The following is a 25,368-nucleotide window of genomic DNA, read 5'->3' as shown; positions in this document are numbered from 1 at the left end:
ATACGGCAATAAATGTGATAAAGAAATTAACTTTTGTCCTGAATACAAAGTGTCATGATTGGGGCAAATCCAACATGTCACTGAGTAAAACTCTTTCTATTTCCAAGCATGGCGGTGGCTGCATCAGGTTGTGGGTATGCTTGCCATCAGCAAGGACTAGGGAGTTTTTCAGGATAAAAATACATGGAATAGAGCAAAGGACAGGAAAAACCTGGTTCAGTCTGCTTTCCAATACAACACATTACAGAGTACCACTCTTCATATTTCCTAGAGGAAAACCTGGTTCAGTCTGCTTCCCACCAGACACTGGGAGATGAATTCACCTTTCAGCAGGACAGTAAACTAAAACACAAGGCCAAATCTTAAGGTTTTGGGACTATTCAATTGGTCCATTAATCCAGACGAGCTCAATCAAGCACAGATAAAAATGATGAATTTATTTCATATAGTAAATCTCTGAAATGATATTCTTTGAACCCAGGCGTATGACATATTTCTCTGAGTCCACGTGAGATGTAATGTAGAGCTGGTGTTACGCGGAACAAATGAAGGTGCTACAATATTGCTCCTTTTGTAGTGTATAGTGTGTGTATAATGTGTGTGGTGTTTAGTTGCTGGGCTGAATGTGTGTAGTGTTTATTGTGTAGTGTGTGTATAATGTGTGTGGTGTTTAGTTGCTGGGCTGAATGGGGTCCACTGGTAGCTGTAGTTGAATAGGTTTCCTCAGGCGTTTCAGATCACTCTCCACCTACACACACACACACACACACACACACACACACACACACACACACACACACACACACACACACACACACACACACACACACACACACACACACACACACACACACACACACACACACACACACACACACACACACCATTAGTACTTGGTACAGAGTGAGCTGTAAGAATGTCTGTCCTCACTATAGCCTGGTAGTGTGTCCTCACTATAGCCTGGTAGTGTGTCCTCACTATAGCCTGGTAGTGTGTCCTCACTATAGCCTGGTAGTGTGTCCTCACTATAGCCTGGTAGTGTGTCCTCACTATAGCCTTGGTAGTGTGTCCTCACTATAGCTTGGTAGTGTGTCCTCACTATAGCCTTGGTAGTGTGTCCTCACTATAGCCTTGGTAGTGTGTCCTCACTATAGCCTGGTAGTGTGTCCTCACTATAGCCTGGTAGTGTGTCCTCACTATAGTCTTGGTAGTGTGTCCTCACTATAGCCTGGTAGTGTGTCCTCACTATAGCCTGGTAGTGTGTCCTCACTATAGCCTGGTAGTGTGTCCTCACTATAGCCTGGTAGTGTGTCCTCACTATAGCCTGGTAGTGTGTCCTCACTATAGCCTGGTAGTGTATCCTCACTATAGCCTTGGTAGTGTGTCCTCACTATAGCCTGGTAGTGTGTCTGTGTCCTCACTATAGCCTGGTAGTGTGTCTGTGTCCTCACTATAGCCTGGTAGTGTGTCTGTGTCCTCACTATAGCCTGGTAGTGTGTCTGGGTCCTCACTATAGCCTGGTAGTGTGTCTGTGTCCTCACTATAGCCTGGTAGCGTGTCTGTGTCCTCACTATAGCCTGGTAGTGTGTCCTCACTATAGCTTGGTAGTGTGTCTGTGTCCTCACTATAGCCTGGTAGTGTGTCCTCACTATAGCCTGGTAGTGTGTCCTCACTATAGCCTGGTAGTGTGTCCTCACTATAGTCTGGTAGTGTGTCCTCACTATAGCCTGGTAGTGTGTGTGTGTCCTCACTATAGCCTGGTAGTGTGTGTGTGTCCTCACTATAGCCTGGTAGTGTGTGTGTCCTCACTATAGCCTGGTAGTGTGTCCTCACTATAGCCTGGTAGTGTGTCCTCACTATAGCCTGGTAGTGTGTGTGTGTCCTCACTATAGCCTGGTAGTGTGTCCTCACTATAGCCTGGTAGTGTGTCCTCACCGTAGCCAGTTGGTCTCGTAGTGCGTTGTATCTGTGTGTGTCAAAGTGTTCCATTGCTGCTCTCTTGTGGAAGAAGTGGAGAAACTGACGGTCCTTAGCATCCGGATAGAGCAACTCCTACACACACACACACACACACACACACCGTTAACACACACACACTCTTAAGACTCAACTTTTACAAGAGGAGAAGAGACACACCGTCTGTCTGTCTGTCTGCATGTCTGTCTGTCTGCATGTCTGTCTGTCTGCATGTCTGCCTGTCTGCATGCCTGCCTGTCTGCATGCCTGCCTGGCTGCCTGTCTGCCTGGCTGCCTGTCTGTCTGGCTGCCTGCCTGTCTGGCTGCCTGTCTGTCTGTCTGTCTTGCCTGTTTAGTGAGTATGTAGTAGCCCAGGAAGCCCATGCTGGTAGCGTAGGTGATGAAGTAGGTGACTGGTTCCATCACGTCCCAGGCAAACACAAACCTGGATGGGACAGATGGGACGGCACAGATTAATGTGTGTGTAATCCCTGTGTGTGTGTGTAATCCCTGTGTGTGTGTGTAATCCCTGTGTGTGTGTGTGTGTGTGTGTGTGTGTAATCCCTGTGTGTGTGTGTGTGTAATCCCTGTGTGTGCGTAATCCCTGTGTGTGTGTGTAATCCCTGTGTGTGTGTAATCCCTGTGTGTGTGTGTAATCCCTGTGTGTAATCCCTGTGTTTGTGTGTGTGTGTAATCCCTGTGTGTGTAATCCCTGTGTGTGTGTGTGTGTGTGTGTGTGTGTGTGTGTGTGTGTGTGTGTGTGTGTGTGTAATCCCTGTGTTTGTGTGTGTGTAATCCCTGTGTGTGTGTGTAATCCCTGTGTGTGTGTGTGTAATCCCTGTGTGTGTGTGTGTAATCCCTGTGTTTGTGTGTGTGTGTAATCCCTGTGTGTGTGTGTAATCCCTGTGTGTGTGTAATCCCTGTGTGTGTGTAATCCCTGTGTTTGTATGTGTGTGTGTAATCCCTGTGTGTGTGTGTAATCCCTGTGTGTGTGTGTGTGTGTGTAATCCCTGTGTGTGTGTAATCCCTGTGTGTGTGTGTGTGTAATCCATGTGTGTGTGTGTGTGTGTAATCCCTGTGTGTGTGTGTGTGTGTGTGTGTGTAATCCCTGTGTGTGTGTGTAATCCCTGTGTGTGTGTGTAATCCCTGTGTGTGTGTGTAATTCCTGTGTTTGTGTGTGTGTAATCCCTGTGTTTGTGTGTGTAATCCCTGTGTTTGTGTGTGTAATCCCTGTGTGTTTGTGTGTAATCCCTGTGTTTGTGTGTGTGTGTGTGTAATCCCTGTGTGTATGTAATCCCTGTGTGTCTGTAATCCCTGTGTGTGTCTGTAATCCCTGTGTGTGTCTGTAATCCCTGTGTGTGTCTGTCATCCCTGTGTGTGTCTGTAATCCCTGTGTGTGTCTGTAATCCCTGTGTGTGTCTGTAATCCCTGTGTGTGTCTGTAATCCCTGTGTGTGTCTGTAATCCCTGTGTGTGTCTGTAATCCCTGTGTGTCTGTAATCCCTGTGTTTTTCTGTCATCACTGTGTTTGTCTGTCATCACTGTGTTTGTCTGTCATCCATGTGTTTGTCTGTCATCACTGTGTGTGTCTGTCATCACTGTGTTTGTCTGTCATCACTGTGTGTGTCTGTCATCACTGTGTTTGTCTGTCATCGCTGTGTTTGTCTGTCATCACTGTTTGTCTGTCATCACTGTGTGTCTGTCATCACTGTGTGTCTGTCATCCCTGTGTTTGTCTGTAATCCCTGTGTTTGTCTGTAATCCCTGTGTGTCTGTAATCCCTGTGTGTGTCTGTAATCCCTGTGTGTGTCTGTAATCCCTGTGTGTGTCTGTCATCACTGTGTTTTTCTGTAATCCCTGTGTGTGTCTGTAATCCCTGTGTGTGTCTGTAATCCCTGTGTGTGTCTGTAATCCCTGTGTGTCTGTCATCCCTGTGTGTCTGTAATCCCTGTGTGTGTCTGTAATCCCTGTGTGTCTGTCATCCCTGTGTTTGTCTGTCATCCCTGTGTTTGTCTGTCATCCCTGTGTTTGTCTGTAATCCCTGTGTTTGTCTGTAATCCCTGTGTGTGTCTGTCATCCCTGTGTGTGTCTGTCATCCCTGTGTTTGTCTGTAATCCCTGTGTTTGTCTGTAATCCCTGTGTTTGTCTGTAATCCCTGTGTTTGTCTGTAATCCCTGTGTGTGTCTGTAATCCCTGTGTGTGTCTGTAATCCCTGTGTGTGTCTGTAATCCCTGTGTGTCTGTAATCCCTGTGTGTCTGTAATCCCTGTGTGTCTGTAATCCCTGTGTGTCTGTCATCCCTGTGTGTCTGTAATCCCTGTGTGTGTCTGTAATCCCTGTGTGTGTCTGTAATCCCTGTGTGTGTCTGTAATCCCTGTGTTTGTGTCTCACCAAGTCAGGTATCCCAGAAAGCTTCCCTGTAGAGAGAGAAAGGCAAGCACCGCCCACTCTATACGCATCGACTGAGACTCCGCCCTCCCAGCCACTTGGGCCCGCACCTACACACACACACACACAGAAAGACACACACACAGACAGAAAGACACACACACACACACAGAGAAAGACACAAACACACAGAGAGACACACACACAGATAGACACACACACACAGTTAGACACACACACACACACACACAGATAGACACACACAGACACAGATAGACACACACACAGATAGACACACACACACACACACACACAGATAGACACACACACACACAGATAGACACACACACACACACAGATAGACACACACACACAGAGAGAAAGACACACACACACACAGAGAGAAAGACACACACACACACAGAGAGAAAGACACACACACACACAGAGAGAAAGACAAACACACACAGAGAGAAAGACACAAACACACAGAGAGAAAGACACAAACACACAGAGAGAAAGACACAAACACACAGAGAGAAAGACACAAACACACAGAGAGAAAGACACAAACACACAGAGAGAAAGACACAAACACACAGAGAGAAAGACACAAACACACAGAGAGAAAGACACAAACACACAGAAAGACAAACACACAGAAAGACACACACACAGAAAGACACACACACGGATAGACACACACACGGATAGACACACACACACAGATAGACACACACACACAGATAGACACACACACACACAGATAGACACACACACACAGATAGACACACACACACAGATAGACACACACACAGATAGACACACACACACAGAAAGACACACACACACAGAAAGACACACACACACAGAAAGACACACACAGAGAGAGAAAGACACAAACACACAGAAAGAAAGACACAAACACACAGAAAGACACAAACACACAGAAAGACACAAACACACAGAAAGACACAAACACACAGATAGACACAAACACACAGATAGACACAAACACACAGATAGACACACACACAGATAGACACAAACACACAGAGATAGACACACACACAGAGATAGACACACACAGAGATAGACACACACACAGAGATAGACACACACACAGAGATAGACACACACACAGATAGACACACACACAGATAGACACACACACAGATAGACACACACACAGATAGACACACACACAGATAGACACACACAGAGATAGACACACACACAGATAGACACACACACAGAGATAGACACACACACAGAGATAGACACACACACAGATAGACACACACACAGAGATAGACACACACACAGATAGACACACACACAGATAGACACACACACAGATAGACACACACAGAGATAGACACACACAGAGATAGACACACACAGAGATAGACACACACACAGATAGACACACACACAGATAGACACACACACAGACAGACACACACACAGAAAGACACGCACACAGAAAGACACGCACACAGAAAGACACGCACACAGAAAGACACGCACACAGAAAGACACGCACACAGAAAGACACGCACACAGATAGACACACACACAGACGTACATTACCTAACGTGTTATTAAGCCCATAGACAACAATGGTGTCTGTTTCTACGTGAGTTTCTATGTCCGTCCGTCTGTCCATCCGTCTGTCTACAGTACCTCCTCCAAGGTCCCAGCTCCTGCTTCAGTGTATCCAGTCTGTCTGTCTGTCTGTCTGTCTGTCTGTCTGTCTACAGTACCTCCTCCAAAGGTCCCAGCTCCTGCTTCAGTGTATCCCGTCTGCGGAGAAGCTGAATCTGTCTCAGTAGCTGGTGTTCTGGCAGGTTGAGAGCTAAATGGAGCATGTGGACTACGGTCTTCATGTCATCTATACTGGTGGAATGTTCTGGAGACTCTGATAGGGGAGGAGAGAGGAGGAGAGGGAGGGAGGAGAGAGAAGCAGAGGGAGGAGAGGAGGAGAGGGGAGCAGAGGAGCAGTGGGAGGGAGGAGAGAGGAGCAGAAAGAAAGGATATAATATAAGAGAGAGAGGAGAGGGAGGAGCAGAGGGAGGGAGGAGAGGAGCGGAGAGAGGACCAGAGAGAGAAGCAGAGGGAGGAGGAGAGGAGAGGAGCAGTGGGAGGGATGAGCAGAAAGAAAGGATATAATATAAGAGAGAGAGAAGGAGAGGAGGAGCAGAGGGAGGGAGGAGAGGAGCAGAGAGAGGACCAGAGAGAGGAGAGGAGAGAGAAGCAGAGGAAGGAGAGAGGAGGAGAGGAGAGGAGAGAGGAGCAGTGGGAGGAGAGAGGAGGAGCAGAGGGAGGGAGGAGCAGAGGGAGGGAGGAGAGGAGCAGAGAGGAGGAGAGGAGAGAAGCAGAGGGAGGAGAGGGGAGCATAGGGAGGAGAGGGGAGCATAGGGAGGAGAGGGGAGCAGAGGGAGGAGAGAGGAGGAGGAGAGAGAAGCAGAGGGAGGAGAGGGAGGAGGGGAGCCGAGGGAGGAGAGAGGAGGAAGAGAGAGAAGCAGAGGGAGGAGAGGGGAGCCGAGAGAGGAGAGGAGAAGAGAGAGGAGAGAGGAGCATAGGGAGGAGAGGAGAAGAGAGAGGAGAGAGGAGCATAGGGAGGAGAGGAGAAGAGGAGCAGAGAGAGGAGGAGAGGGGAGCAGAGGGGGAGAGGGGAGCAGAGTGAGGGAGGAGAGAGGAGCAGAGAGAAAGGATATAAGGTTCCTGGCCAGTTGGGGAACGTTATTTTTATCAGTGACTTGTTTGGTTCTAGGGTTACTTCCATTAAAGGGGTTCTGTGACTTTCCACAGTAACGTTGTGACCCTTTGAACAGTGTGATGAGCTCCTGCTGTAAGTAACGTTGATCTTTGAACAGTGCGATGAGCTCCTGCTGTAAGTAACGTTGATCTTTGAACAGTGCGATGAGCTCCTGCTGTAAGTAACGTTGATCTTTGAACAGTGCGATGAGCTCCTGCTGTAAGTAACGTTGATCTTTGAACAGTGCGATGAGCTCCTGCTGTAAGTAACGTTGATCTTTGAACAGTGCGATGAGCTCCTGCTGTAAGTAACGTTGATCTTTGAACAGTGCGATGAGCTCCTGCTGTAAGTAACGTTGACCTTTGAACAGTCGCCACATCTCTATTTCCTCCAATCACAGGAGACCAAACCGAGTTTCCACCTGATACACAGATCAATACAAAAACACTGAAAGGGTTCACCTAGGGGTCATGATAGGGGCTTGATGAATTATAATAATTGATTATGCTAATGTTGTATTAGAAGGGGAGGGGTTATAAGACCCCTCCCTCTTTACATTTATAGGGTCCTACAGATGAACAATATATATATATATATATATATTCATTATAGAGGTTTAGTATTTGTTCCACAGTTGATTTCTGGTCTCTTTGCCTCTAATAAAGATCGGTATCTGATCCCCATCTGAGAAATGCGTGACTGTGAAGACAGAACTCTGCAGGGGAGTGTCAGAGACAAGACACAAGTCAGACATTCCACTGTAAATCAACTTGGACATTTACTGCTGAGCTTTTAGACAGCGATAGAAAACACCAGTTTTTAGGGGTTGAGCAGGCGTGTTTTTTGGTCTCAGGAATGAAAATCAAATCAAATCAAATCAAATTTTATTTGTCACATACACATGGTTAGCAGATGTTAAATGCGAGTGTAGCGAAATGCTTGTGCTTCTAGTTCCGACAATGCAGTGATAACCAACAAGTAATCTAACTAACAATTCCAAAACTACTGTCTTATACACAGTGTAAGGGGATAAGGAATATGTACATAAGGATATATGAATGAGTGATGGTACAGAGCAGCATACAGTAGATGGTATCGAGTACAGTATATACATATGAGATGAGTGTGTAGACAAAGTAAACAAAGTGGCATAGTTAAAGTGGCTAGTGATACATGTGTTACATAAGGATGCAGTCGATGATGTAGAGTACAGTATATACATATGCATATGAGATGAATAATGTAGGGTAAGTAACATTATATAAGGTAGCATTGTTTAAAGTGGCTAGTGATATATTTACATAATTCCCATCAATTCCCATTATTAAAATGGCTGGAGTTGGGTCAGTGTCAATGACAGTGTGTTGGCAGCAGCCACTCACACTGTTAGTGGTGGCTGTTTAACAGTCTGATGGCCTTGAGATAGAAGCTGTTTTTCAGCCTCTCGGTCCCAGCTTTGATGCACCTGTACTGACCTCGCCTTCTGGATGATAGCGGGGTGAACAGGCAGTGGTTCGGGTGGTTGATGTCCTTGATGATCTTTATGGCCTTCCTGTAACAACGGGTGGTGTAGGTGTCCTGGAGGGCAGGTAGTTTGCCCCGGTGATGCGTTGTGCAGTCCTCACTACCCTCTGGAGAGCCTTACGGTTGAGGGCGGAGCAGTTGCCGTACCAGGCGGTGATACAGCCCGCCAGGATGCTCTCGATTGTGCATCTGTAGAAGTTTGTGAGTGCTTTTGGTGACAAGCCGAATTTCTTCAGCCTCCTGAGGTTGAATAGGCGCTGCTGCGCCTTCTTCACGACGCTGTCAGTGTGAGTGGACCAATTCAGTTTGTCTGTGATGTGTATGCCGAGGAACTTAAAACTAGCTACCCTCTCCACTACTGTTCCATCGATGTGGATAGGGGTGTTCCTCTGCTGTTTCCTGAAGTCCACAATCATCTCCTTAGTTTTGTTGACGTTGAGTGTGAGGTTACTTTCCTGACACCACACTCCGAGGGCCCTCACCTCCTCCCTGTAGGCCGTCTCGTCGTTGTTGGTAATCAAGCCTACCACTGTTGTGTCGTCCGCAAACTTGATGATTGAGTTGGAGGCGTGCGTGGCCATGCAGTCGTGGGTGAACAGGGAGTACAGGAGAGGGCTCAGAACGCTCAGAAATATAATGACGTGGGCAGTGACGTCGCGAGGGCCGGATTCAGGGTCTAATAAAATAACTAAGGGACCTTTGATGCAGAACTTACTCTGATGCGTTATCTTCCTGATTGTCAAATTCTGTCTGCAATTACAATTAATAAAAGGTTTTTGAATTATTTAATTAAAGATATTGTCGTAATGCTAATTTCATCAATGAGCCAATGATTGACAAGGAACAAGGAGGAACGAACCTCAAAACACTCATCAGAAAACAGAATCAGCAAAAATCAGTGTTCTGTTTCACTGTTGCTGTTAGCAACAAACGACAATCTGTCCACTGTTTACCTCTGTCCTTGTTAACCCCCAAACTACAGCAGTCTGTCCCTGTTAACCTCTGTCCCTGTTAACCCCAAACTACAGCAGTCTGTCCCTGTTAACCCCAACCTACAGCAGTCTGTCCCTGTTAACCTCTGTCCCTGTTAACCCCAAACTACAGCAGTCTGTCCTTGTTAACCCCCAAACTACAGCAGTCTGTCCCTGTTAACCTCTGTCCCTGTTAACCCCAACCTACAGCAGTCTGTCCCTGTTAACCTCTGTCCCTGTTAACCCCAAACTACAGCAGTCTGTCCTTGTTAACCCCCAAACTACAGCAGTCTGTCCCTGTTAACCTCTGTCCCTGTTAACCCCAAACTACAGCAGTCTGTCCCTGTTAACCTCTGTCCCTGTTAACCCCAAACTACGGCAGTCTGTCCCTGTTAACCCCAAACTACGGCAGTCTGTCCCTGTTAACCTCTGTCCCTGTTAACCCCAAACTACAGCAGTCTGTCCCTGTTAACCTCTGTCCCTGTTAACCCCAAACTACGGCAGTCTGTCCCTGTTAACCCCAAACTACGGCAGTCTGTCCCTGTTAACCCTAAACTACAGCAGACTGTCACTGTTAACCCCAAACTACGGCAGTCTGTCCCTGTTAACCCCAAACTACAGCAGTCTGTCCCTGTTAACCCCAAACTACAGCAGTCTGTCCCTGTTAACCCCAAACTACAGCAGTCTGTCCCTGTTAACCCCAAACTACGGCAGTCTGTCCCTGTTAACCCCAAACTACAGCAGTCTGTCCCTGTTAACCCCAAACTACAGCAGTCTGTCCCTGTTAACCCCAAACTACAGCAGTATGTCCTTGTTAACCCTAAACTACAGCAGTCTGTCCCTGTCCCTGTTAACCCCAAAGTACAGCAGGCTGTCCCTGTTAACCCCAAACTACAGCAGTCTGTCCCTGTCCCTGTTAACCCCAAACTACAGCAGTCTGTCCCTGTTAACCCCAAACTACAGCAGACTGTCCCTGTCCCTGTTAACCCCAAACTACAGCAGTCTGTCCCTGTCCCTGTTAACCCCAAACTACAGCAGACTGTCCCTGTTAACCCCAAACTACAGCAGTCTGTCCCTGTCCCTGTTAACCCCAAACTACAGCAGTCTGTCCCTGTTAACCCCAAACTACAGCAGTCTGTCCCTGTCCCTGTTAACCCCAAACTACAGCAGTCTGTCCCTGTTAACCCCAAAGTACAGCAGGCTGTCCCTGTTAACCCCAAACTACAGCAGTCTGTCCCTGTCCCTGTTAACCCCAAACTACAGCAGTCTGTCCCTGTCCCTGTTAACCCCAAACTACAGCAGACTGTCCCTGTTAACCCCAAACTACAGCAGTCTGTCCCTGTCCCTGTTAACCCCAAACTACAGCAGTCTGTCCCTGTTAACCTCTGTCATGTACATTTGCATCATGTTGATTGGTCAAGAGAGTCCAGAGCAGAAACAGGAAGAGCGTGACGAAACATAGGAGAGATTTTATTTATTATTTATTTATTTATTTGTGCTAAGAAATTATATTTTTACAATTCCAATTAAATAATATTGTAAAAGCAGCGATTTGCATATTTTAAAAGCAAACTATTACTTAAAACACATATACACACCACACAACACCACACACTACACCACACAAACCCCACACCACACAAACCCCACACCACACCACACACACACACACACACCACACCACACACACACCACACCACACCACATATACACACACCACACCACACACACACACACACCACACCACACACACACCACATACACACACCACACCACATATACACACACACCACACCACACACACCACACCACACACACACACACCACACATACACACACCACACACACAGAGTTCGGTACCTCTGCCCGGGGAGTGTATCCTGTAGATGGTGCTGTTGATGAGGATCTGGAAGTCCTGATTGAGAACTGTGTCTATAGAGGTGCTAGAGCAAACCCTCTGTCCATCTGAGAGGAGGAGGGGAGCGAGAGGAGCAGGAGGAAGATGAGGGGAGGGAGGGGACGAGGGGAGAAAGAGGAGGAGGGGAGGAGTGGGAGGGGAGGAGGAGGGGAGGGAGAGGAGCAGGAGGAAGATGAGGGGAGGGAGGGGAGGAGGGGAGAGAGAGGAGGAGGGGAGGAGTGGGAGGGGAGGAGGAGGGGAGCGAGAGGAGCAGGAGGAAGATGAGGGGAGGGAGGGGAGGAGGGGAGAGAGAGGAGGAGGGGAGGAGTGAGAGGGGGGAGGAGTGGGAGGGGAGGAGGAAGATGAAGGGAGGGAGGGGAGGAGGGGAGAGATAGGAGGAGGGGAGGAGTGGAGGGGAGGAGGAGGGGAGGGAGATGAGGGGAGGGAGGGGAGGAGGGGAGAGAGAGGAGGACGGGAGGAGTGGGAGGGGAGGAGGAGGGGAGGGAGAGGAGCAAGATGAGGGGAAGGAGGGGAGGAGGGGAGAGAGAGGAGGAGGGGAGGAGTGGGAGGGGAGGAGGGGAGAGAGAGGAGGAGGGGAGGAGTGGGAGGGGAGGAGGAGGGGAGGGAGAGGAGCAGGAGGAAGATGAGGGGAGGAGGGGAGAGAGAGGAGGAGGGGAGGAGTGGGAGGGGAGGAGGAGGGGAGGGAGAGGAGCAGGAGGAAGATGAGGGGAGGGAGGGGAGGGAGGGGAGGAGGGGAGGAGTGGGAGGGGAGGGAGAGGAGCAGGAGGAAGATGAGGGGAGGGAGGGGAGAGAGAGAGGAGGAGGGGAGGAGTGGGAGGGGAGGAGGAGGGGAGGGAGAGGAGCAGGAGGAAGATGAGGGGAGGGAGGGGAGGAGGGGAGAGAGAGGATGAGGGGAGGGAGGGAGGGAGGAGGAGGGGAGGGAGAGGAGCAGGAGGAAGATGAGGGAGGGAGGGGAGGAGGGGAGAGAGAGGAGGAGGGGAGGAGTGGGAGGGGAGGAGGAGGGGAGGGAGAGGAGCAGGAGGAAGATGAGGGGAGGGAGGGGAGGAGGGGAGAGAGAGGAGGAGGGGAGGAGTGAGAGGGGAGGAGGAGGGGAGGGAGAGAAGACAAAGGGATGTTGTACTGTCAGAATAGGTTAGTAGAGATGTTGTACTGTCAGAATAGGTTATAGTGGAGATGTTGTACTGTCAGAATAGGTTAGTAGAGATGTTGTACTGTCAGAATAGGTTATAGTAGAGATGTTGTACTGTCAGAATAGGTTATAGTGGAGATGTTGTACTGTCAGAATAGGTTATAGTAGAGATGTTGTACTGTCAGAATAGGTTAGTAGAGATGTTGTACTGTCAGAATAGGTTATAGTAGAGATGTTGTACTGTCAGAATAGGTTATAGTGGAGATGTTGTACTGTCAGAATAGGTTAGTAGAGATGTTGTACTGTCAGAATAGGTTATAGTGGAGATGTTGTACTGTCAGAATAGGTTATAGTGGAGATGTTGTACTGTCAGAATAGGTTAGTGGAGATGTTGTACTGTCAGAATAGGTTAGTGGAGATGTTGTACTGTCAGAATAGGTTATAGTGGAGATGTTGTACTGTCAGAATAGGTTAGTAGAGATGTTGTACTGTCAGAATAGGTTATAGTGGAGATGTTGTACTGTCAGAATAGGTTATAGTGGAGATGTTGTACTGTCAGAATAGGTTATAGTAGAGATGTTGTACTGTCAGAATAGGTTAGTGGAGATGTTGTACTGTCAGAATAGGTTATAGTAGAGATGTTGTACTGTCAGAATAGGTTATAGTAGAGATGTTGTACTGTCAGAATAGGTTATAGTAGAGATGTTGTACTGTCAGAATAGGTTATAGTAGAGATGTTGTACTGTCAGAATAGGTTAGTAGAGATGTTGTACTGTCAGAATAGGTTATAGTGGAGATGTTGTACTGTCAGAATAGGTTATAGTGGAGATGTTGTACTGTCAGAATAGGTTATAGTGGAGATGTTGTACTGTCAGAATAGGTTAGTAGAGATGTTGTACTGTCAGAATAGGTTAGTAGAGATGTTGTACTGTCAGAATAGGTTATAGTAGAGATGTTGTACTATCAGAATAGGTTATAGTGGAGATGTTGTACTGTCAGAATAGGTTATAGTAGAGATGTTGTACTGTCAGAATAGGTTATAGTAGAGATGTTGTACTGTCAGAATAGGTTATAGTAGAGATGTTGTACTGTCAGAATAGGTTATAGTAGAGATGTTGTACTATCAGAATAGGTTATAGTGGAGATGTTGTACTGTCAGAATAGGTTATAGTAGAGATGTTGTACTGTTAGAATAGGTTATAGTAGAGATGTTGTACTGTCAGAATAGGTTATAGTGGAGATGTTGTACTGTCAGAATAGGTTATAGTAGAGATGTTGTACTGTCAGAATAGGTTAGTAGAGATGTTGTACTGTCAGAATAGGTTATAGTAGAGATGTTGTACTGTCAGAATAGGTTAGTAGAGATGTTGTACTGTCAGAATAGGTTATAGTGGAGATGTTGTACTGTCAGAATAGGTTATAGTGGAGATGTTGTACTGTCAGAATAGGTTAGTAGAGATGTTGTACTGTCAGAATAGGTTAGTAGAGATGTTGTACTGTCAGAATAGGTTAGTAGAGATGTTGTACTGTCAGAATAGGTTAGTAGAGATGTTGTACTGTCAGAATAGGTTAGTAGAGATGTTGTACTGTCAGAATAGGTTAGTAGAGATGTTGTACTGTCAGAATAGGTTAGTAGAGATGTTGTACTGTCAGAATAGGTTAGTAGAGATGTTGTACTGTCAGAATAGGTTAGTAGAGATGTTGATATTTTTACACGATGGTTGTGAATCCATTGCCTGAGACCTGAAGACTTCTGTTAGTTCCTGGACCTAATGCCTCGGCTTTAGCTCAGCAGGCTAACGCAGTCTTGAATCCTGCAGAGGTGTGTGTGTGTTTATGTATGTGTGTTCACCTACCTGTGCTCAGTACAGCTGCGATAGCTACTCCAGGGTCCTCTCTCTGTATGTCTGACAGGAAGTCTGTTACTGTCATCAACATGGGACGCAGACTGAACTGACACAACTCACTGCGGGAGGGCAGGGGGAGAGACAACACTGGTCGTCCATACTTATACTGTACAGATATATCTGGAGAGGAGACGGAGAGCGGAGATTGGGGGAGAGAAGGGGGTGGAGAGAGAGGAGACGGATGGGGAGGAGAGAGAGGAGGAGGGGAGGGGGAGGAGAGAGAAGAGGGGGTGGAGAGAGAGGAGACGGAGGGGAGGAGAGAGAAGAGGGGGTGGAGAGAGAGGAGACGGAGGGGGAGGAGAGAGAAGGGGGGGTGGAGAGAGAGGAGACGGAGGGGAGAGAAGGGGGGTGGAGAGAGAGGAGACGGAGGGGAGGAGAGAGAGGGGGGTGGAGAGAGAAGAGACGGAGGGGAGGAGAGAGAGGGGGGGTGGAGAGAGAGGAGACGGAGGGGAGAGAAGGGAGGGGGTGGAGAGAGAGGAGACGGAGGGGGAGGAGAGAGAGGGGGGGTGGAGAGAGAAGAGACGGAGGGGAGGAGAGAGAGGGGGGGGGGGGGAGAGAGAAGAGACGGAGGGGGAGGAGAGAGAGGAGTTACAGTTCATATAAGGAAATCAATTGACTGAAATAAATTGAGTCGGCCCTAATCTAATCTATGGATTTCACAGGACTGGGTTTTCATAAGAACATAAGAACATTTACATAAGTATTTACAGACGCTTTGACATTTTAAATTGAAAAATGAATAACCATTTTAGAGTAAGGCTCTAACGTAACAACATGTGGAAAGAGTGAACGCTTCGGAATACTTTCAAATGCGCTGTGTATATGTATATGTATATACCTCTTTAAGGAATACCTAGGATAGGATAAGTAATCCTTCTCACCCCCCTTAAGATTTAGATGCACTATTGTAAAGTGGCTGTTCCACTGGATGTCATAAGGTGAATGCACCAATTTGTAAGTCGCTCTGGATAAGAGCGTCTGCTAAATGACTTAAATGTAAATGTATATATATATATATATATATATAAACATTCTATTGGTTGCAAGAATGTTGTAATATTTAAATTGAACAATTCTAATTTTGTAATCCGGCGTCATTTTGGGTATCAGCTCGTTAACCGCTACATTTACATTTTACATAATGGGTTAATCGGTGTCGTGGAATCGGGACATCGAACATCTCTTCCCAACTATTATGCAAATATTATGCACAAAAATGTCAATTTTGGGGTCCTTTTTTTATTCATCACAATTTTCTTTAACCAATTGGATCTGTTCCTTACTTCCCCCCCGTTCGCCTTGCCTCTTCCATTGGTGAGGTAGTGCTGCTACATGTCCATATATTTTTGTTAGCGTAACGCCACCAGTCCTATTTATGATGTAATTTACAAAGATTATACCATTTAAGCATTTTTTCCCCAAAATATATATATTTTTATCAATCTGTATATTTGACTTGAACCATAATAATAATAATAATAATAATAATATTGGTTGTCTTTTCTGGTTGAACTGAAGTTTCAACACATTTTCTAATACTGGTTTTAAAAATAGCGATATTTTTGAGATTCCATTTTGAAATAACCTAAAGTGAGAGGTTGTAATCTGAATAAAAAGAAAAAAGGCCATTCTTGAACATGGGGGGAGACATTCGTAATAATCTGCTAGAGAACCTGTTTGGATTTAAGTCTAACTTTTGTATGACTGAAGCCTTTAGTAAGATGTCTAGTGTTTTACAATGTAATCATTTCTGTCCTCCAAATTCATAATCATTCTATAAATAGGCCCGTTATATTTTGTCTGGCTCGTCGTTACAAATAAAATGGAATATTATACTGAGAGGACTTCCTGTTTGTTTTCATCTTGCTGCAAGTCTCCCTGGGAGGACTGTTCTTCAGGTCAGATATCCTCCTCTCCCTGAGAGGACAGTTCTTCAGGTCTGATATCCTCCTCTCCCTGGGAGGACTGTTCTTCAGGTCTGATATCCTCCTCTCCCTGAGAGGACAGTTCTTCAGGTCTGATATCCTCCTCTCCCTGGGAGGACTGTTCTTCAGGTCTGATATCCTCCTCTCCCTGAGAGGACAGTTCTTCAGGTCCGATATCCTCCTCTCCCTGGGAGGACTGTTCTTCAGGTCTGATATCCTCCTCTCCCTGAGAGGACTGTTCTTCAGGTCTGATATCCTCCTCTCCCTGGGAGGACTGTTCTTCAGGTCTGATATCCTCCTCTCCCCGAGAGGACTGTTCTTCAGGTCTGATATCCTCCTCTCCCTGGGAGGACTGTTCTTCAGGTCTGATATCCTCCTCTCCCTGGGAGGACTGTTCTTCAGGTCTGATATCCTCCTCTCCCTGGGAGGACTGTTCTTCAGGTCTGATATCCTCCTCTCCCTGGGAGGACTGTTATTCAGGTCTGATACCCTCCTCTCCCTGGGAGGACTGTTCTTCAGGTCTGATATCCTCCTCTCCCTGGGAGGACTGTTCTTCAGGTCTGATATCCTCCTCTCCCTGAGAGGACTGTTCTTCAGGTCTGATATCCTCTCCCTAGGAGGACTGTTCTTCAGGTCTGATATCCTCCTCTCCCTGGGAGGACAGTTCTTCAGGTCTGATATCCTCCTCTCCCTGAGAGGACTGTTCTTCAGGTCTGATATCCTCCTCTCCCTGGGAGGACTGTTCTTCAGGTCTGATATCCTCTCCCTGAGAGGACTGTTCTTCAGGTCCGATATCCTCCTCTCCCTGAGAGGACTGTTCTTCAGGTCTGATATCCTCCTCTCCCTGAGAGGACAGTTCTTCAGGTCCGATATCCTCCTCTCCCTGAGAGGACTGTTCTTCAGGTCTGATATCCTCCTCTCCCTGGGAGGACAGTTCTTCAGGTCTGATATCCTCCTCTCCCTGGGAGGACTGTTCTTCAGGTCTGATATCCTCCTCTCCCTGGGAGGACTGTTCTTCAGGTCTGATATCCTCCTCTCCCTGAGAGGACTGTTCTTCAGGTCTGATATCCTCCTCTCCCTGAGAGGACTGTTCTTCAGGTCTGATATCCTCTCCCTGAGAGGACTGTTCTTCAGGTCTGATATCCTCCTCTCCCTGAGAGGACTGTTCTTCAGGTCTGATATCCTCCTCTCCCTGAGAGGACTGTTCTTCAGGTCTGATATCCTCCTCTCCCTGAGAGGACTGTTCTTCAGGTCTGATACCCTCCTCTCCCTGGGAGGACTGTTCTTCAGGTCCGATATCCTCCTCTCCCTGGGAGGACTGTTCTTCAGGTCTGATATCCTCCTCTCCCTGGGAGGACTGTTCTTCAGGTCTGATATCCTCCTGATATCCTCCAAGTTCTGAGAACGGTGATCAGCCAATGAGAGCTGGTCAGGGAAGAAGCCAGTATGGTCCTTCTGTAGCACAGTTGGTAGAGCATGGCGCTTGTAACGCCAGGGTAGTGGGTTTGATTCCCGGGACCACCCATACGTAGAATGTATGCACACATGACTGTAAGTCGCTTTGGATAAAAGCGTCTGCTAAATGGCATATTTTTTTTATTTATTTTTTTATGAGGATGATGACATATGTTGAGCATTACCCAGAAGTCCCCTGGAACAGGAGTGATGACTGCCTTTAGCCAAAAGCTAAAGTGTCAAATTCGTTACAGCTCTGAAGTTATTCAACAAAACGTTGGACTGGAAATTTCAACTCTGTATGTCAAGAACATCTGACTTTTGAACTTTTATGGAGGTTGGTTTGTGCCACAACTCGTTTATAGCCACGCTAACAAATCTAAACATCACATCATAGTTTTTTTGTGAGACCGCGTGGCGGCATGGAGAATCCTCACGACCAAAGTGAAGAATCTTCTACTGTGTGCCAACCCCATCCAGAATGTTTAGTGTGGCAACACTAAAAACTACAGGAAAGACAGTCATCTAATGTGAGAGGCTCCGCGATGGATTTCAAAAAGTCTTGTAGATCCAAATGAAACAGGTAGGCTAGTAACAAAACCATTTCAGAGACTTTTAAAACAGTGTGTTTGTGTGTTACCTGTGGCAGGTGGTAGGGTGCTGTAGTAGTGAACTGGTCCTGGTGCCCCATATCTACACCACAGTCTGGACTGGAGGAGAGAGAGAGAGAAACATTTACCAACCTGTCACTAGGATACCGACACACTGACAACCTGTTACTAGGATACCAACACACTGCCAACCTGTCACTAGGATACCAACACACTGCCAACCTGTCACTAGGATACCAACACACTGCCAACCTGTCACTAGGATACCAACACACTGACAACCTGTTACTAGGATACCAACACACTGCCAACCTGTCACTAGGATACCAACACACTGCCAACCTGTCACTAGGATACCAACACACTGCCAACCTGTCACTAGGATACCAACAATACTGTTCAGCCAGCACAGCTAGGGAAGGAGAGAGAGAGAGACAGAGACACAGAGAGAGAGAGTGAGAGATTTGGAGTTTTTATTCTCTTGCCCCAATTATTATGGTTGTGATTGCAGTCAGCAGAGAGACAACATCTCCTTATGTTACATCCAACACACACAAACAGAGAAAGAGAGAGAGAGCGACAGAGACAGAGAGAGAGAGCGACAGAGACAGAGAGAGTGACAGAGAGAGAGAGCGACAGACAGACAGACAGACAGACAGACAGACAGAGAGTGAGTGAGTGAGTGAGGACACAGAGAGAGTGAGACACACAGAGAGAGAGTGAGACACACAGAGAGAGAGAGTGAGACACACAGAGAGAGAGATACAGAGAGAGAGAGAGACACACACACACAGAGAGACAGACACACAGAGAGAGACAGACACACAGAGACAGAGACACAGAGAGACACACACACAGAGAAAGAGAGGCACAGAGAGAGAGACAGACAGAGAGAGAGACAGACAGAGAGAGAGACAGAGATGCAGAGAGACAGAGAGCAAGAGATTTGATCCAACTCGAGACACACATGGATACAATCAGTAGCCCTCAGCAGCATTCTCCTCCTTCCTTCCCTCCCAGTTTTGATAGCCTTTAGCCGCACCCTCATACTACTCCTTCTCTGTTCCGCGGGTGATGTGGAGGTAAACCCAGGCCCTGCATGTCCCCAGGCACCCTCATTTGTTGACTTCTGTGATCGAAAAAGCCTTGGTTTCATGCATGTCAACATCAGAAGCCTCCTCCCTAAATTTGTTTTACTCACTGCTTTAGCACACTCTGCTAACCCTGATGTCCTTGCCGTGTCTGAATCCTGGCTCAGGAAAGCCACCAAAAATTCAGAGATTTCCATACCCAACTATAACATCTTCCGTCAAGATAGAACTGCCAAAGGGGGAGGAGTTGCAGTCTACTGCAGAGATAGCCTGCAAAGTAATGTCATACTTTCCAGGTCCATACCCAAACAGTTCGAACTACTAATTTTGAAAATTACTCTCTCCAAAAATAAGTCTCTCACTTTTGCCGCCTGCTACCGACCCCCCTCAGCACCCAGCTAGCTTCAGAGCTTGTTCTGTTAGGTGACCTAAACTGGGATATGCTTAACACCCCGGCAGTCCTACAATCTAAGCTAGATGCCCTCAATCTCACACAAATCATCAAGGAACCCATCAGGTACAACCCTAAATCTGTAAACAAGGGCACCCTCACAGACGTCATCCTGACCAACTGGCCCTCCAAATACACCTCCGCTGTCTTCAACCAGGATCTCAGCGATCACTGCCTCATTGCCTGTATCCGCTACGGAGCCGCAGTCAAACGACCACCCCTCATCACTGTCAAACACTCCCTAAAACACTTCTGTGAGCAGGCCTGTCTTATCGACCTGGCCCGGGTATCCTGGAAGGACATTGTCCTCATCCCGTCAGTTGAGGATGCCTGGTCATTCTTTAAAAGTAACTTCCTCACCATTTTATATAAGCATGCTCCGTTCAAAAAAATGCAGAACTAAGAACAGATTTAGCCCTTGGTTCCATCCAGACCTGACTGCCCTCGACCAGCACAAAAACATCCTGTGGCGGACTGCAATAGCATCGAATAGCCCCCGTGATATGCAACTGTTCAGGGAAGTCAGGAACCAATACACGCAGTCAGTAAGGAAAGCTAAGGCAAGCTTCTTCAGGCAGAAATTTGCATCCTGTAGCTCCAACTCCAGAAAGTTATGGGACACTGTGATGTCCATGGAGAACAAGAGCACCTCCTCCCAGCTGCCCACAGCACTGAGGCTAGGTAACACGGTCTCCACCGATAAATCCATGATTATCGAAAACTTCAACAAGCATTTCTCAATGGCTGGCCATGCCTTCCGCCTGGCTACTCCAACCTCGGCCAACAGCTCCGCCCCCCGCTACTCGCCCAAGCCTCTCCAGGTTCTCCTTTACCCAAATCCAGATAGCAGATGTTCTGAAAGAGCTGCAAAACCTGGACCCGTACAAATCAGCTGGGCTTGACAATCTGGACCCTCTACTGTTACAGACCTATATCCATCCTGTCCTGCCTATCTAAGGTCTTCGAAAGCCAAGTCAACAAACAGGTCACTGACCATCTCGAATCCCACCGTACCTTCTCCGCTGTGCAATCTGGTTTCCGAGCCGGTCACAGGTGCACCTCAGCCACGCTCAAAGGTACTAACCGATATCATAACCGCCATCGATAAAAGACAGTACTGTGCAGCCGTCGTCATTGACCTTGCCAAGGCTTTCGACTCTGTCAATCACCATATTCTTATCGGCAGACTCAGTAGCCTCGGTTTTTCGGATGACTGCCTTGCCTGGTTCACCAACTACTTTGCAGACAGAGTTCAGTGTGTCAAGGGCATGCTGTCCGGTCCTCTGGCAGTCTCTATGGGGGTGCCACAGGGTTCAATCCTCGGGCCGACTCTTTTCTCTGTATATATCAATGATGTTGCTCTTGCTGCGGGCAAGATCCTGATCCACCTCTACGCAGACGACACCATTCTATATACTTCCGGCGCGTCCTTGGACACTGTGCTATCTAACCTCCCAAACGAGCTTCAATACCATACAACACTCCTTCCGTGGCCTCCAACTGCTCTTAAAACGCTAGTAAAACCAAATGCATGCTTTTCAACCGTTCGCTGCCTGCACCCGCACGCCTGACCAGCATCACCACCCTGGATGGTTCTGACCTTGAATATGTGGACATCTATAAGTACCTAGGTGTCTGGCAAGACTGTAAACTCTCCTTCCAGACTCATATCAAACATCTCCAATCGAAATTCAAATCAAGAGTAGGCTTTCTATTCCGCAACAAAGCCTCCTTCACTCACGCCGCCAAACTTACCCTAGTAAAACTGACTATCCTACCGATCCTCGACTTTGGCGATGTCATCTACAAAATAGCTTCCAACACTCTACTCAGCAAACTGGATGCAGTTTATCACAGTGCCATCCGTTTTGTCACTAAAGCACCTTATACCACCCACCACTGCGACCTGTATGCTCTAGTCGGCTGGCCCTCGCTACATATTCGTCGCCAGACCCACTGGCTCCAGGTCATCTACAAGTCCATGCTAGGTAAAGACCCGCCTTATCTCAGTTCACTGGTCACGATGGCAACACCCACCCCTAACACGCGCTCCAGCAGGTGTATCTCACTGATCATCCCTAAAGCCAACACCTCATTTGGCCGCCTTTCATTCCAGTTCTCTGCTGCCTGTGACTGGAACGAATTGCAAAAATCGCTGAAGTTGGAGACTTTTATCTCCCTCACCAACTTCAAACATCTGCTATCTGAGCAGCTAACCGATCGCTGCAGCTGTACATAGTCTATCGGTAAATAGCCCACCCATTTTTACCTACCTCATCCCCATACTGTTTTCATTTATTTACTTTTCTGCTCTTTTGCACACCAATATCTCTACCTGTACATGACCATCTGATCATTTATCACTCCAGTGTTAATCTGCAAAATTGTAATTATTCGCCTACCTCCTCATGCCTTTTGCACACAATGTATATAGACTCCCCTTTTTTTCTACTGTGTTATTGACTTGTTCATTGTTTACTCCATGTGTAACTCTGTGTTGTCTGTTCACACTGCTATGCTTTATCTTGGCCAGGTTGCAGTTGCAAATCAGAACTCGTTCTCAACTAGCCTGTCTCCTTACTGCTCTGTGACCTGTCTCCTTACTGCTCTGTGACCTGTCTCCTTACTGCTCTGTGACCTGTCTCCTTACTGCACTGTGACCAGTCTCCTTACTGCGCTGTGACCTGTCTCCTTACTGCTCTGTGACCTGTCTCCTTACTGCTCTGTGACCTGTCTCCTTACTGCGCTGTGACCGGTCTCCTTACTGCTCTGTGACCCGTCTCCTTAAATTCTTATTGTCAATGACGGCCTCGGAACAGTGGGTTAACTGCCTGTTCAGGGGCAGAACGACAGATTAGTACCTTGTCAGCTCAGGGGTTTGAACTTGCAACCTTCCGGTTACTAGTCCAACGCTCTAACCACTAGGCTACATTATTAATTAGCTGTATGTTTTCACACTGCCTCCAGGCCATTGCAAAGTGGTGGGTGACACACATATGCAGCCTGGGAAGCTTCAACTACCAGTTGAGAAATAAAAATAGTAGCTATTTTTAAATCATGGTAAAATATATATATATATATATATATATATATATATGTCTGTTCACACTGCTATGCTTTATCTTGGCCAGGTCGCAGTTGCAATATATATATATATATATTTTTTATATATTTTTTAACAAGATTGCGTTTACAATTGTTGCATAATGATTGGGTTTATAAAAGCACTGTTTGACAGATGTTCCTCTCGTATACTGTTTGATACATAAGGAATACGTGCCAATTTAATTCCACTAAATTATGCAGATTAACCCAGTGAACGACAAGCCCGACCTGTCAAATGTATTTCCGTAAAACAAAAGCACGAGTTCACAATGGAATAAACATTTTCTCCTGGAGAATTGACACTGCTTTTCAATGCTTTTATTAATGGCCAAAAAGCCTGCTATTACCGGCTAACCCGCAACCCTGCCCTAACTTTCTGTGTCCTGGCCTTGTTTATGGGTGTCGCCACTATCTGCTTCCTGAAAGCAGTCAAATAGATCATATTTCCTCTTGAGCTGAAGTTGACTATTTTCGTGCCAGTTTTGAGTCCATTTTGTCAGTGATTTTCCAAGACTGCTCCACTTCCATACAAATGATTCACCGCCGTCCTACACACCCAGGCTTCACCGTGCACACTTGACGCGCGTTCTCATCAATAAGAGAGAGAAGGGAGTGTCTGACCTTCTGAGACAAACATGTTAAAACAGGTTTTTATCCCCATGCTCCAGCTCTCTTTGTTCAGGGCTGACTCTGTGTATACGGTATGGGGCTAACATTTAATTCGACCTGATTCTCAAAAAAGACTGCGGAAATGGGGAGTGGAGAAAGAGAGAGCTTTGGTTATGAATACTAGGTCAACTGTATAACAATAATATATAATAATTCCGTATGCATTTATGTATAACATGCAAGATATAAACCTATTGATAAGCACTCACCAAGTAGGGAACTTGAATCGCGCTGGAACTTTTTCCAGAGGCAGAGGAGAGCGAGCAGCGGAGAACTCCGTAGTGAAGTTTGGCAACTCTAGCGAACCAAATCATGGTCAAAAACACGAGACAAAGTAAAAACGAACGAACGCGATTAAACCGAACCGGTTATGTTTATACGGAACTTAAAAAATAAAAAAAACTTCCATCGCTGTTGAGACGGGAGGGAGGGCGCACCTCTCCCTCCCGTCTCAAATCAGATCTTCTCATTGGTGGAATGTTTACTGTAGAACGTGACGTTGGATAAGTTAATCAATAAATCAGAACGTAGATAATGATTTTGCGCTTCCAAATATGGGAGGTGGGTTATATTGATTTCTAAACTAGAGAATGCTGGTTTTGTTAGATGCAATGTGTATGGTTACAATTTTCACACCTCAAACACGATTTTCTTTTCAGATCTTGCTGATAAACTTAATGAGCTGCAAAACAAGTATACAAAATGCTAATATTAGCTGGAAACTTTAATGAAATACCTGAAAACTCTTTAAACTTTATATTTTAAAATAGCGCTGAGATTTCAGAAAAGTGACAGTGATCGATACATGGCGTTTCTTTAATACAAACTGATCGATACATGGCGTTTAAATAATACAAACTGATCGATACATGGCGTTTCTATAATACAAACTGATCGATACATGGTGTTTCTATAATACAAACTGATCGATACATGGTGTTTCTATAATACAAACTGATCAATACATGGTGTTTCTATAATACAAACTGATCGATACATGGCGTTTCTATAATACAAACTGATCGATACATGGCGTTTCTATAATACAAACTGATCGATACATGGTGTTTCTATAATACAAACTGATCGATACATGGTGTTTCTATAATACAAACTGATCGATACATGGTGTTTCTATAATACAAACTGATCGATACATGGCGTTTCTATAATACAAACTGATCGATACATGGTGTTTCTATAATACAAACTGATCGATACATGGTGTTTCTATAATACAAACTGATCGATACATGGTGTTTCTATAATACAAACTGATCAATACATGGCGTTTCTATAATACAAACTGATCGATACATGGCGTTTCTTTAATACAAACTGACAGTGATCGATACATGGTGTTTCTATAATACAAACTGATCGATACATGGTGTTTCTATAATACAAACTGATCGATACATGGCGTTTCTATAATACAAACTGATCGATACATGGTGTTTCTATAATACAAACTGATCGATACATGGCGTTTCTATAATACAAACTGATC

The 25,368-nt window shown here is 46.3% G+C and overlaps 1 protein-coding gene and 2 long non-coding RNA genes across 8 annotated transcripts; 1 reads left to right on the top strand and 2 right to left on the bottom strand.

Annotated features, from left to right (window-relative positions):
- Positions 1-416: 416 nt before the first annotated feature.
- Positions 417-24,312, bottom strand: LOC127924124 (calcium uniporter regulatory subunit MCUb, mitochondrial-like). Its single transcript, XM_052508562.1, has 9 exons — positions 24,068-24,312; positions 18,572-18,641; positions 14,501-14,671; positions 11,458-11,562; positions 6,108-6,262; positions 4,345-4,451; positions 2,305-2,401; positions 1,936-2,052; positions 417-748 (listed from the first exon to the last, which is right to left on the bottom strand). The coding sequence occupies exons 1-9, from the start codon at positions 24,170-24,172 to the stop codon at positions 671-673; spliced, it is 1,005 nt and encodes a 334-aa protein (XP_052364522.1). The 5' UTR covers positions 24,173-24,312; the 3' UTR covers positions 417-670.
- LOC127924125 (uncharacterized) lies at positions 9,057-11,426 on the bottom strand. 2 transcript variants are annotated; one of them, XR_008116842.1, is made up of 4 exons: positions 10,177-11,426; positions 9,949-10,024; positions 9,826-9,902; positions 9,057-9,779 (listed from the first exon to the last, which is right to left on the bottom strand). It is a non-coding gene; the product is annotated as an uncharacterized LOC127924125 (long non-coding RNA). The 2 variants fall into 2 exon arrangements; XR_008116841.1 differs by having other exon boundaries at positions 9,826-10,024.
- On the top strand, positions 16,041-17,869 carry LOC127924126 (uncharacterized). 5 transcript variants are annotated; one of them, XR_008116844.1, is made up of 4 exons: positions 16,041-16,761; positions 16,801-16,956; positions 17,689-17,727; positions 17,806-17,869. It is a non-coding gene; the product is annotated as an uncharacterized LOC127924126 (long non-coding RNA). The 5 variants fall into 5 exon arrangements; XR_008116843.1 differs by lacking the exon at positions 17,689-17,727 and adding an exon at positions 17,650-17,688; XR_008116845.1 differs by lacking the exon at positions 17,689-17,727 and adding an exon at positions 17,611-17,649 and having other exon boundaries at positions 17,806-17,851.
- Positions 24,313-25,368: the final 1,056 nt, after the last annotated feature.

This window comes from Oncorhynchus keta, unplaced genomic scaffold (assembly GCF_023373465.1).
Source record: "Oncorhynchus keta strain PuntledgeMale-10-30-2019 unplaced genomic scaffold, Oket_V2 Un_contig_3706_pilon_pilon, whole genome shotgun sequence".
Lineage (NCBI taxonomy): Eukaryota > Metazoa > Chordata > Actinopteri > Salmoniformes > Salmonidae > Oncorhynchus > Oncorhynchus keta.
The sequence above is the reverse complement of the archived record's forward strand: the minus strand, read 5'-3'. Positions and strand labels throughout refer to the sequence as shown.